This window comes from Alosa alosa, chromosome 14 (genome assembly GCF_017589495.1).
Source record: "Alosa alosa isolate M-15738 ecotype Scorff River chromosome 14, AALO_Geno_1.1, whole genome shotgun sequence".
Classification (NCBI taxonomy): Eukaryota; Metazoa; Chordata; class Actinopteri; order Clupeiformes; family Clupeidae; genus Alosa; species Alosa alosa.
In genome coordinates, this window is record NC_063202.1 from 15,544,004 (window position 1) to 15,558,414 (window position 14,411).

At 45.5% G+C, this 14,411-nt stretch overlaps 1 protein-coding gene across 1 annotated transcript in view; it reads right to left on the reverse strand.

Annotated features, from left to right (window-relative positions):
* Positions 1-11,627: 11,627 nt before the first annotated feature.
* The window catches only part of lmo1 (LIM domain only 1), a 29,471-nt gene continuing 26,687 nt past the window's right edge, over positions 11,628-14,411 (reverse strand). The window contains exon 4 of the mRNA XM_048263619.1: positions 11,628-12,556. Within this exon, the coding sequence (XP_048119576.1) occupies positions 12,451-12,556 (106 nt within the window). The 3' untranslated portion in view covers positions 11,628-12,450. The remainder of the gene's footprint in view (positions 12,557-14,411) is intronic.

Sequence of the window (14,411 nt, forward strand, 5' to 3'; positions counted from 1 at the left end):
TTTGCTCTCGCCGAACAACTCTGCTGATGCGAACTCTCGGGGTATACGTGTCGAGACTCATTTTAAGGGCTCCCGGTTGCGTACCTGAGGGATACAAAACCGAGGATATGCATATTGTGTGCGCATCTTGCCGTAAAAATGAAAGGCACATCTGCTTCAAAGCAAAATTATTTTATAATTAGCCCTTTAAATTCCACTGACGGCAAGAACATCAATGCGAGGCTCCTGTCAAAAGAGTTTGGCATCATGAGTTTGCAGAGCTTTTTGAGGAACCAGATTTCGGTGGGAAAAACATCACAAATTAGCGGTAAAAAGTGTCAGCTCCTGAAAGATGCTCTAGACTAACTAAACTGACCTGTATTTTTCCCTTAGGTTCTCTCTCTCTCTCTCTCTCTCTCTTTCTCTCACTTACTCTCCCTCCATCTCATCCAGCCTGTATTCATCGGCAGGAACTCTGTGTTGTTCAGCCAGTTACTGTATCCAGGTATGGAGCCCTTTGGTGCATGGGGGGTTACCATGCTCCTGTGCTGCTGGGCTGCTGGGCTGCTGGCCCACTCCACTCCTCCCTCCCCCCCCCTCCATGTTCCAGCATCCATGAGAAGAAAAGGGTCGAGGGCGACACCAGAGTTAATACAATGAAAAGAGGAAAAGAAGCCAAACCAAAAGTTATTTGGGAGAATGCCCTACATTTCTCAGAGATGCCAATTAACCCCAATTAACCCCTTACTTTTTAAAGAACCTTCAAGAGTCGTCCCCCAAAAAAGTTCCCCAGAGGTTAAAACTCTGCTATGACGATACCAAATGAATACATGTAAAAATGTAAAATGGATCTGAAACATTGTCCAATAAAACGGACATTTGGAGCCAGAGTGAGCAGCAATTCGTCAGTAATGTTTTAGTGTGTGTTACAGAGATATACTGTACAGAGATTCCGTATATACAGAGATCCCAGTCAGTAGTCATCAGTGGACAGGTGGGGTCCAATCATATGATTTGTCAGGGTCCAATAGATCACTGTGATAAATCTCAAAAGTTATGTTCAAATCGATAATCTGTTATAGCCTCAAATATTCCAGAGCTGTTATGACACCATTATCAATCATATTAACATAGCAGTGTTATTATGGCACATGACGTGACATGTTATGAAAGGAAATAACATTTGTCATGTTATCATTCTAAAATTGCTTTGCCAGTTTTATAGATAGAAGAGTCAAGTAAGGTGTAATAAAATGTCTTACCCAGAATCCTCTTCTGTGTGTGTATTGCTGATTCAGTCTGTGGTAGACCACACAGAATTTGTAGCTTTTCTGTCAGTTTATTTATATGCACGTTTGTGTTTGTGATTGGCTGTGTGTATCTATGCTTGTATGTGTGTGTGTGTGTGTGTGTGTGTGTATGTGTGTGCAGATCTCTCTCTCTCTCTAGCTTGCTAGCTGTGCTGTGTGTTGGGCAAAGCCAGCAGCATACGCAGCCCAGGTAATCAAACAACTTTGGAAGGTCTTGTCACCTTGTAAACGTAATTAAATTTCCAGGAAAGCAGCGCAGAGCGTGTTTAAAAGATTATGAAGGAGAGGCGCGGGGCCAGGGCAGGGGGCCCAGGGCGCGTGAGCGAGAAGCAGGCCGTAAAACAGTGCAGCTGTGTGGGCCACGTGGCCTGGAGCCTCAGCCTCCTCGGCCAGTCCCAGGGTGGCCCGGCCGTCACACACAGACACATGGACATACACGCATACACACACACACACACACACACACACACACACACACACACACACACACACACACACACACACACACACATACAAGCATAGATACACACAGCCAATCACAAACACACACACACACACACACACACACACACACACACACACACACACACGCATACACACACAGGCACACACACACACACACACACACACACACACACACACACACACACTTTGAAAGAACAGTCACATACACACATGCTTGCAAACGCATGGCAGTAGGTATAGCTCACAGACTACGCTCATTACTCCGACAGACTTTTTTCAGCTCTATATTTTGTGTCTTAATTTGAGAAAATGATGGCCCATGTTGCTGTATATGCCTACCAGCTTTTTCCTGATGTGTGAACTCAATAAAGTGGATTTACGGAGGCCATTACTTTTTGGAGCGCATGGGCTCAATTATAAATAAGACTTGACTCAAGTAGTTATGCAGGGATATCCTCTCTCACTCTCTTTCTCTCTCTCTCTCTCTCTCTCTCTACCTCTCTTAGTATCTCTTTCTTTTTCTCTCCCTCCTACCATGTCTCTCTTTCTCTCTCTCTCTCTGACTTACTTTCTTTCTCTCTTTCTGTCTCTCTCTCTTACTCTGTCTCTTTCTTTCCTTCTCTCAAACCATGTCTTGATCGTACTCTCCTCTCGTGAAGGGCCAAGAGAGCTCTGGGTACCCTGCAGATGGTGCTGTTACAAAAAGGATGGATGTGGAAGTGTTGGAGGCGATATGCTCCACGTCACACATCGCCCACTGTACTCTAGTGCACACATGCCTCTCATCGCTCTGCCAGCCCTGTGCTCTGCCTCTCTCTGTCATCCGTAATGATGGCGGCCGGGGAGAAATATCCTACTCATTTTCAGAACATTCCTGCACACTTCTTGTACCTCGAAATTAAAAAATACGGACCAGGCCAGAATGCAAAAGGATGAAGGCAGAGAGAGAGAGAGAGAGTGGGATAGAGAGAGAGGCAGAGGGAGAGTTAGATAGATAGAAGGAAAGGGAGGGAGAGAGTAGGATAGAGAGAGAGAGAGAGACCTCTAGCAGCAGTCGTGGCCGCTGCCTCGCAGACATTAAGAGAGCTTTCACAAGGAGTCCAGTGCTACTCCTTTTCACAGAAACAGATATTGACTAAAACATCAACGCACTAAAGCCCCCGGAGGCCTCGCTCCATCCTTGGCAAGCGTGTGCGGGCGTGCGAGCAAGTGTGTGTGCGCGTCTGATGGGCGCTGGAGCGCCGGCGCTCCAAGTATGATTGAGTACATTGTTTGTGCATTAGTGGAGTACATCTGTGGTTAACTGAGCATTGCGTCAGCGGGACTTCAGTTCAGTCGATCGTCCAGGGGCAGAAGCGCGCAATTAAGACTGGCCACGAGTGTGTGCATGCTTATTCTCCCAAGCAGAGAGAGGGCTGCGCTGTCTCCTGGGGCACCCCCGCCAAAGAGCACTCTGGGAGGCATCTCCAATCACCACCACATCCACCGCTCATGCACCAGGCTATGGGCTGCAGATCCACAGCTTATGCATACAATCAGGCCTGTGCTGTGCATCCACGGAGGCAGGAGAGAAGGGCTGTGTGGATTGGGGGAGAGCGCGAGGGCTACATGGGCACACACAGAGAGAGAGAGAGAGAGAGAGAGAGAGAGAGAGAGAAAGAAAGAAAGAGAGAAACTCAATCAGCAGTAATATATACACCCAGCCTGGATCCACTCTCTGCCCAGAACAAGGTGATTTTCTCACTCTCTACCCCTCTCTTTACGAGAAGAGAAAATTGCACATCTAATGAAATCCAATTTTATATTTCATTCTGAGAAGCACAGTAAACAGAGAAACAAGCAGTAAATAAGCTTTTCAAAAAGCTGATTACCGAAGCAATTTATTGCCAAGTCCAGGGCCGTGGCAAAGCAGAAATGGGGTGGGTAGCATGGAGAAGAGGGGTGGGTGAAAAGGGGAGACTGATGGGGTGTGTGTGTGTGTGTGTGTGTGTGTGTGTGTGTGTGTGTGTGTATGGAGATGGAGGTGTGAGGAGGGTTGAATTCAAAACCTTTTTTTTCCCCTCTAGTCTTTTGGTTACTGTATTATTAGTTGGCTGCATTTTTGTGTACAACCTATCTGGTCAATTTTGATTTTGTAACATACAATGCCTGGTCTTTTGCTGAAAATAGCAGACAGAAGTGTGTGTGTGTGTGTGTGTGTGTGTGTGTGTGTGTAGGGGGGTGTTTGATTGAGGTCATCCCAACATCCATTAGTGTGTCAAATGAAGTGGAATCCAAGGCTGCTCCATTACCAAGGTCTGTCCTCATTGTTCAGATGTGGTCCCCCCCCACACACACACACACACACACACACACACACACACACACACACACACACAGAGCTGCGCAGCCCTCAAACCCAGGGCCTATTACAATAATAACATTTCTCTGCCACACAATGGTGCAGATGTTCCCGACCGGAATACACAGCACCTCGGTGTCCGCAAATAAATACTGCTCACCTCTCTCCTGGCCCTCCCACACAAAGGGTCCTCTCGGGGGCCCCAGACAAATTGTCTCCCTGTTACCGCTGTATCGTATTATTCCACTGAGCTCATTTGCCGGAATACAAAACGATAATTTCATTGCATTGTTTGTCTAGTGGTCTGGAGTGCCTTTGTCTAGCTATTCATAAAACGATAAGATATTGGATTTTGCATTTAAGATGCCCGGTAAAGATGTCTGACTGTTGTGCAAACCTGGTGATGCATTGTGCACCGCGCCATGCGGCGTACAGGCAGGGTAAAGTTTTAGAATTTTGTTTTTCTTTTTTTGTGAAATCTGTCCTACCTGGACTAATACTTATTTTTCACTCATAAAACCATTTTGTTTGTCATCAGCACCTTAAGAGCACCCCACTGAACTACAAAGCATGGCAGATTGGAGAGGAACAGGAGTGGCAGAGAGAGTGAGAGTGAGAGTGAGAGAGAGGGGCGGGGGGTGCATAATGTTAGTGCTGATAAATTGAGCCAGAAACTGCATAGAGAAAGTGCAATGTGCAGATTATTCCCAGTTATATAATGCTGTGGAGGAAACCAGGCGCTTCTCATTTTGGTCACTTATCCCTCATTGTAAAGGTCTGTATGCTTCGCTACTGCCACTGCAGCTTAGAGGATACATTTCAAAGCAGCAAATAAAAATTGGCTAAACTTCCAAAATTAGCACTTCAAAGTCAAACATGATTTGCAGTGAGGGAAGGTGGTGTGACTGTGAAAGTGTGTGTGTGTGTGTGTGTGTGTGTGTGTGTGTGTGTGTGTGTGTGTGTGTGTGTGTGTGTGTGTGTGTGTGTGCGTGTGTGTGTGTGTAACAGTGGGTGTATATTTATGAGTGTGTGTGGTGCAGCTAATGTGCACTGTGCTGTGTGTGTAGACCTTAAAACCAATTTCTAGGCAAATTGGTTTAATTTAAGAATGAGATCACAGAAATAGCAAATCCCTATTAGGGCACACTTACGTATCCACCATCATCTTGTTCCTGTTTCACATGCTCGCGTGGCACAGTCTGTGACCGCTTGTGAGCGCGTCATGTCTGACATTTCCCAGGCGTGAGCAGAGCCGATTCTGGAGCAGGTCTGTACCCGAACAACACCAGATCAGAGCCAGAGCTCTTTAGCTCTTAGCTGCTGTCTATGTATTAATTAACTGCACATACTGTACACACAAACAGCTACATGTTTATTCCTTGGCAAACTCCTAATCAAAGTGTTTGGAGCTCTTGTGTAACTAAACTCCACTTTCAAAAGGCAGTCTGTTCAAGTTGTGCTGAAAGAGATCCTGCGTCTCACTCACATTCCAGATGATAGATTTGTACCTCATACTATTAGAATGATGCACCAGCATGTTGTGGAGCCGAGCTTTTTATAGCAGTGCAGCAATACTCAAGTAGGTCTGTGTTGGCGAGAGTTTGCTAGTTATGGATTATTGATTGCTATAGACCCTTTCAACAATAAAAACAAAAACAATGCTTGAACGTTCTATTTGGTTCCCAATCTACTTCCTCTGCATTAAGATAACATATGGAATAAGAAAACAATCCTCATGAACTGGAAATCTAAGAAAAAAGCTCACATCACTCATTGGAAAAACTTGTTAACAGACTATATATCATTAGGAAACCTATCAACTACAAACTTAATCAATACTCAGGATACAACCTCTCCTTGGTACTCCTTTATCACCTACTTACAGTCCTGACCCTCTTTGCCTGAGTTCCATCTCCACACCATCATAACACACTTCATCAACAGATACACATATCATCAAACACTGGGCAGGGGAGGGTAGCTGGAACTATTATTGTTATTATTATTATTATTAGTAGTAGTAGTAATATAAATAGCATCCCCTTCTTTCCCTCCCCTTTTTTTTACATTCTCTGATAACTTTACTAATTTCACTCTTTCTCTCTGCCTCTCCCATCGTTATTCTGACGGGCCCCATTGGATGGCTTGGGAGACTCGGTCCTGGCGGGTCGCTGTGTGGTTTTGGCATTGGTTGGGTCCTGTGGGTTATCTATTAGCCCTGGGCCCCCCGGTGTGTGCACCCTCCTCATGCTTTCTCATGCACACGCCTTTGTCCTGGAAGCACACAGCTTTTTACTCTCTTTTAATTGCACTACATATTAGGTGACATACATAAACAAAAACTACAAAACAGGCTAGGGTAAGAGTGGAGTGCAGGTAGATGCCTCATCAGGGTGTCTATCTGCATGCCTCACTTATTTTAATGCACACATTGAGGGGGCATACATCTTACACAGGGTAAGTGTGGTGTGCATGGGGAAATCCTGACAGATATTCACCATGCATGCCCACTTCTTTTAATGCTACACTCTAGATAGACCCCCTCAACCTAGCCATTCACATAATGTACATATTTAGGTCAAGAGTGGCGTGTTGGGTGAAGGTCTGGGGGGCCAGGTGTGGTTGGTCGTGGTAGTGGGGGATGTGTGCATATGCTGGGGGCCTGGGGCGATGGGTGGCACGCAGGTCCTCCCCTCTGTCAGCTCGTCGCAGTATAACTGCGGGGGCTGGGTGGAACTGTGGCCATTAATGGGTGCCCAGGTTGGCAATCAGTCAGGCAATCAACCAGGCAATCAGTTATTCCTATTATTATACTTATCATTAATAGAATAATTACAACTCCTCTCCTCTGAAACCCTCCCTCTCTATGTTCCAGCTTCTCTCCTCCTGGCCCAACAGCAAGCCAGCCTTATACATATGCACACACACACACACACACACACACACACACACACACACACACACACACACACACACACATCCCTCACATACTCACTACCCCTCACCCCTATCCCCACCCCATCCCAACACCACCTCATTCACACTCTCAGAGCTACCATCCTCACCCCCCATCCCCCTTCTTTTCATTCCGGTCATCAATTTCATCCCTGATAATCATATCTGTAATCATCCTGGACGCAAATCATCCTTAGCCTTTCTGTTATTAATGTTATGTTGTGTTATGTTTGTGGAAGACCAAGTCAATGTGATGTCTTGTTAAGTTACAGTATGTGTTTATGTAATGTACATCTGTTTGCTGATGTTTGCAAATAAAAAAAAATAAAATAAAAAAAAAGATAACATATGGAATGTTAAAACGGAAGCCTTGTGGGGCCAACTATGATGCTGATAATGGAACTCTCCTGAAATGGTCTATACCTAAAGTACAAATATAATATAGCATATGCCACAGTGGCAGGTGAATCCCAGGAGGGTTGCCCTGCACAACAGTAGAGGTCAAATCTCTCAATGCCAAGCCTTTAGAGGATGCGTTCCTTAGTGAAGGGGCATGGGCTGCTGCATGTGTGCCACCCCCAGGGCAGCCTAGTGCAGCCGGTGGCCTAGTCAGGGCCTGGCATGGGTGGGCTGGATTGTTGGGAACATAGCTGGTGCCAGGACCAATGGGAGGCCTTCAACTGGGTAGAGACTTACACTAGGTGCTCCATTCGTGGAGTGTAAAAATAGTTAAGAGGATTGGTCTGATTTGTTTTAAATGCACGCGCACTATCAAGTTTGGTGTACCTGGTATGGGAACTCCACAGTTAGAGATTGTAGTACTCTGCAGAGAGTAGTGCGCTCAGCTGAACGTACCATAAGAACTCAACTCCCTGCTCTACAAGATATCTATTCCAGAAGAGTACTCTTAAGAGCCCAAAAGATTCGGAAGGACTCTTCTCATCCTAACAATGGATTATTCCTACCGCTGAAATCAAGAAGACGCCTATGTAGTCACAAAGCCAAAACTGAGAGACTCAGGAGAAGTTTTTATCCCCAGGCCATCCGAACTCTGAACTCACACTATACTGACTTTGCACTCATTCACTCCTCAGCACTCATGACCCCCCCCCACACACACACACACTTGACTCACACACATGACTTTTAGCACTTTTACATCCCTCTCCCTATGCTACAGACCACACACACACACACACACACACACACACACTCTCCAACTTTTGCACATCTCCATAGAACTTTTTATTTCTCATCTCCTCCATCTATCTACCCATGTCCTTGATTGCCTAGCCTTTCTGCCCCCCACCCCACCCCCATCCCCACACACACACACAAAACACACACACATACATCATCACTGTCATCACCTCACATACATACAGCACACTGCTTGCTACAGTAAGCCTCCTCTACATACTTGCTGCACACTGCCCCCCTCCCTCCCTACATACACAGCACATTGTCTTCAGGATCTTCTCCAACACCTATCCTCTACATACTTACAGCACACTGCCTGTTTGTAATCACAGCACATTTGAACAGTTCTCTAGAGTAAACAATCTTATTCTCTGTCATTGCTTATTTCGGCTCTTCCCCTGGGGATCAATAAAGTATCTATCTATCTATCTATCTATCTATCTATCTATCTATCTATCTATTTACCAACATTTTGCCACATATCTGTGCCATTAGTATTAGCACTTAGCTTACAAGTCAGCGCTCCCAAACTAGACAGATCTCTGAGATGGAGGAGAAAATAATTGTGAGGCGTAGTTGGCTCTGTCGAAAAGGAGCGTCAGTGTGCGTGAGTGTGTGTGTGTGTGTGTATGTGTGTGTGTGTGTGTGTGTGTGTGTGTGTGTGTGTGTGTGTGTGTGTGAGAGAGAGCTCACTCACGACTCGCGAGCATTAAAACCTGACACATGGGAAATAATTAAACAGATGCTTCACTGAGGAGCCTTCTGCAGGCCAGAAAATTCTAGAGATGAAGTCAGAACCGCAGAACATTTGGGAACAAGAATTCTTTAGACATGGGGTACTGACCTGCCTGTGAGTGTGTGTGTGTGTGTGTGTGTGTGTGTGTGTGTGTGTGTTGGTGTGACTGAATTTGTTGGCCTATGTCTTTGTATCTGTGCACGTGCCTGTGTGTGGATGTACATTAATGACTGTGAGTGTGATTGTGTGTGTGTGTGTATGTGTGTGTGTGTGTGTGTGCGTGCTTGTGTATGTATGTGTGTATGTACATTTTTCAGCTGCAGCTGGGGACAGTGTGCGCTGCCTGGTGAGGTCTTTTCCTCATTATTTTTCTGGAAAATGAGCAATCAGCCGTCTTGCGCCGAGCCTGATTGTCTGGCCGTGTAAATCAGCCCAGGAGCTGCAATTAAAAGGTGCTCTTACGTAGTGTAATTGCTGTCCTGCTAATCCTTTATTTGCACACCTGCCGGTGAGCCTGCATTTTTAATGAATTTCTAATTAATGCACCCTGCACACTTGATTTATTTGTTAGCAAATTATGTTGCTGGTCTGCTTTCTGCTGGAATAAAGTACACCTACAGAATGTCACACTTTCCTGAAGAATTGCAGCATGCACACATTAAAAACTAAGAAATTGTGGGTGTCTGTATGTCTGTGTGTGTGTGTGTGTGTGTGTGTGTGTGTGTGTGTATGTATGTGTGTGTGTGTGTGTCCTGTGTAAAATGGAGAAAGGTCAGTTGACATGTGGTGTCCATGTGTTGCCTGTAAATGCCTGGGTGATGCAGGTGGAAGAAGCATTAAAAGTTTATGATGATTTGCCAATTGTTCTGCACCTTTCCCACAACCTTGACAGACAGCTTTGAATGTGTCAACACACACTCCCACCCACCCACTGACACACCCACCCACCGACACACACACACACACAAACACACACACACACACCACACACACACACACACACACTCACACGGAAACATTAACATGTGTGGTCACAGCCTCGGCCTCTTGCACCACACGTGCATTCAAGTTCTGCACCTGTACCAATCCACACTTTTCATTTCCTTATGCTGATTGCCACAATTGTATGCCTGCCCTTTATTGTGATTCCATTGATTGCCACTGTGCACATCTGTGTGTATGTGTGTGTGTATGGGTGTGTGTGTATGTGTGTGTGTGTGTGTGTGTGTTTATGTGTGTGAGTGTGCGTGTGTTTGCATTCTTGCATGTGTGTGCCAGTCATGAAGTCAGTCCACCTTGGTCTGTTGAGACAGTGTACCATGCTCTGTACACACTGTGCGGTTTCGTTCATTGCCAGATGACATGAGAGTTATTTAAGCCATTTGGCGTAAGATCTCAGATCTGATGTCATGCTCTCCTGATGGCTGCTGGCACTGTACTACAGACAGATCCTAATAGTCTAGATGAGGGAATTCTTTGGAGATCTGGATTTGAAGTATAAATGTGTACTTAAAGCATGACAGAAACAGATTGCCTTTCATTTTTTTTTAAAGGCAACCCTCCACAACAAAATGTTCAGAATGAAGTTAATGTTTGTTCTTTTTAATTACTGTGTGTCCTTTCAAGTGTAAAGTACGTTTAAAAGCCCTTTAGAAAAGTAGTAGAAGTTCTGCAGCAAATTCGACATGAAAGGATCCCATTTTAGTTGAATGAAACTAAGGGAGTGTGCTTTGTGTCTTGTTCGTAGACTGTGTATTGGACATCTGTACATGGAATTTCAATATGCTCAAAGACCCCAGCTGATTCTTCACAATCTTTCCCCCCCCCGTGATAAATGAAACTAATTGCTTTAAATGGCAGATACCCCGGCAATGCAGGTCTCCCATGGTTCAGAGCTCACACGAATTACCAGCACCAGCAGATGGAAATCAAAAGTAACGTGACAAAAGATTGTGTCACCTCAGTAGCAATCCCTTAATTGCAGCTTCTTTGTACTTACAAAAAATAGCTATTCAAGTCCAAGGCTTTGAGGAGCTAGTTTCAATCCTTCTTGTCCCTGTGTGTTCCTGTGAGATTCAAAAATTCTGTTGAAAATACCAAACTTTGGACCCCCCGAAACACTACAACCTGCTGTGTTTTTTTCCCCAAACACATTTTTTTCTTATATCCAAGGTAATTTAGATTTCAGAGCCTTTATAGTCTACCTTGAAATGTAGGTAGTGTTATAAGCCCAGCACAGGGGCCCAGAAGCAATTAATGCTTTTACTTTATCCTTACCAAGCTATTACTGACTTATATAAGCTTCTCATTGGAGACCTTAGTATTTACTTAATAGTTATCCAGAAAATATGTCCAATGCTAATGATATTAACATCACTTAGATTTGATATTACTGTAATGGAACATATTCTGGATGAAGTCCTCCAACCTGGTGTTACGGACAGATATAAACATGAATATCACATTATTATAGCTTTTGTGTTTTGGAGCAGCTTAATGTGTATTGTTTTGTGCCAAACTTCAACTTGTAATCAGATGGCAATTAGAGAGGCCTGATTCACCCAAAGTGGCTTGACTGCCTTTCAAAACTCCAGAGAGCAGTTCACTCGACACACCTGCTTGTTTCATCACCACGACACAGTTTGGAGAAGGGATTATTTTATTCCAAATAAAACCATCATCTGATTTAAATTTGTTAAACATCTTATTCCATCATTACTCTTCCACATGTCTTAAAATTAGTGTCATTTTTATTTTTTAATGCTTGTCTTTTACAAAATTCTTCTTAAACGCTTCCACAGCATCATAGCGTTTCAGAGTTGTTAATTACATATCAATGCAGGGGCTGGCCTCCTCAAACAACTTTGGTTTCTGAGATCAGAGGACAACAGAAAAAAAAAAAAAAAACTCACTATGAACATTTAAGAATCTTTAATTCACACTAGTAATAAAATTGCATTACAATTTCATAAAATAAATGTTCCAGTTTATATATACAGAAAACAGACTGTACAAACTCTCCACGTTTTTTCCTTCTTTCTTTTGATTTTCTTATTTTTTTTGTACCCGAAAGCGGGAGAGGACCAAAAACCCAAAACAAACATCACAAAAAACATACAAGCGATACAGTGCTCAGCTAAGCAGGCACAACTGTACATCAAAACTCGTAACTGCTCAGTGTTGGGGGAAGGAAGGGGCAAAAAGTACATTTACAATGGAGTCCTTAGGGACCGTCGGGGGGTTTACTGTAAAAAGTATTGCAGGCAAGCAGACAGACGCTTTCCTCTCCAAGTGCAGCCAAACACCTTATGTGTGCCAGGGTATGTGTGTGTGTGTGTGTGTGTGTGTGTGGAAGTGCATCTTTGTACTGTGTGTGTGTAGACGAGTGCTTCAGAGTATGAGGGTATATGTGTGTGTGTGTGGGGGCACAGAGGGATGCCGCTGTCACCGGCCACTCGGCTTGGCTATTGGACCTGTGTCTCGAAGCTCCCATTCAGCTGTCCTTCCTCATAGTCCATCTGACACAGAATCATGTTGTTCTTCAGGAAAAACTTGTCTCCCACGCAAAACCTGCAAACACACACACACGCACGGCATTTAGCATGATCCCACACACACCAGTGTCCATCCCTGTCCCAGTCTTGGCATGGTCAGCTTGGCTAATGCCGTCTGGAATGTTTCTCACAAGGAAAGCAGCAGTTCAGATCACCAATTAGAGCTGATTGCAGTAGCCATTCTCTGCTTTGATTGCAGACCATGGTGTGCGTGTGTGTGTGTATTGGGGGGTTGGGGTATGTGCTAGGAGAGTGCATTCTAATGTGACCACGAAGGTGCCACTGTCAGGCCATGGGGGGTGGGGGTCTGGCATGGGGGGTGGGGAAGTTTGATGGCGTGGCTTTTGGGGGTTGTGGTGTTTCAAAAGCGCGTAAACAAGAGCCCTGGCGCCCGGTGAAAGCAACTCTGCCGCTCCCAGACCTGGCACCAGCGCCACACCAGTTTCCAAGGAAACGGTGCTACCAGGCAAGCTCCCCGCACTGTTACTAATCGATGCCAACATGCGAAAAATTCTGTCCGGCCTTTAACTATAAATTTCAAGCCAATTTAAGAGTTAAAACGCCCCCCGTATATGGTGGGGCTTTTTTCTTTCAATGGCGCTTAAAATGAAATGAAGCCGAGATTTAATCTGGCCTCAGATCTGAGATGATGGAGGCTTTGTGGACTGTTCCACGGCTTATCAGTCTGCACCATACCCGTGTGCTGGCAGCGCGGGCAGGTAATGGGCACCACCTAACAGGAGAGACCTGACCAGCTCGTGCCAGCTTGGCCAGGATGCCGTGGTGGCAGTGGCGGCATCGGCATCGGCAGCCAGTGATGCACTGCGGCAGGCGGCTTCCTGAACTACCTCTGACACGTTCGAGCACGGAGTCGCAGGCGGAGGAGAAGGGCAGGGGAATAAACGTGCGTGCGCGTGCCCATCGTCTCCACTTTCGCTCTGCTCCTCGACTCCTGCCACGAACACAATGGAGGCAAAGCGTGACGTGCTGTCAGTCTGCGCTGCAGCACGGCTCATCTCGGAGTGCCTTTTAAGGACACTAAAGAGCGCTCTCCAAACAGCGGTGCGCTCGCTCGCTCGCTCGCTCTGTGATGCCCCCTGTCTCTGCCTGCGTGGCATGAGTCTGAGGAGCTGGATCCCAGAGAGCAAACAGCGGCGCCGGTACCAGGTCAATAGGCCTGGACTTTATTGGAGGGCTCAAGTAAAGGGATTACATTCCAGAGGTCATTCCTCAAACCCAATGTTCGCTCTCAAAGCTCATTCTCCCGCACAGAAAGACGCCATTTCTGTCTTTTACACCGTTCTGTTTATATGTTATGCATGATTAGCCTCCTCTTTTTTATTCATACATACACTTGTGTATGTGTGTGTGTTTTTGTGTTTGTGTGTGTGTGTGTGTGTGTGTGTGTGTGTGTGTGTGTATGTGTGTATGTTTGAGTGTGTGTGTGTGTGTGTTTGAGAGTGTGTGTGTGTGTACATCGGAGCGGAGGCAGCTGCTTTGCTTTGCAGAGAGAGCGGGTCACACTCTGAGGGCCCTTCGTTTCAGCTCTGTCACACTCTTCTGCGCTCTGGGAATGTTTTCAGGGATGATCCTCTGAAAAACGTCTGCAGGCTGTTTAATTCCACCCTCTTGCGCTTTCAATGAGACACACACGCACATACACACGCATCTGTGAAGTGCTCAGGAAGTGTGTCTCTGTGCGTGTGTGTGTGTGTGTGTGTTTTCTCCTTTAGCTGTGCCATGGCTGTGGCGAAGACCTTTCTGAAATAAGGTAAAGTCTGAGTTGAATTAGATCAGCTCTGTGCCGGCCTGGCAGCCCTATCACTTTTGATCCATGAGCTAATGTCGGCCCCCTGAAGCTTATAATCCCA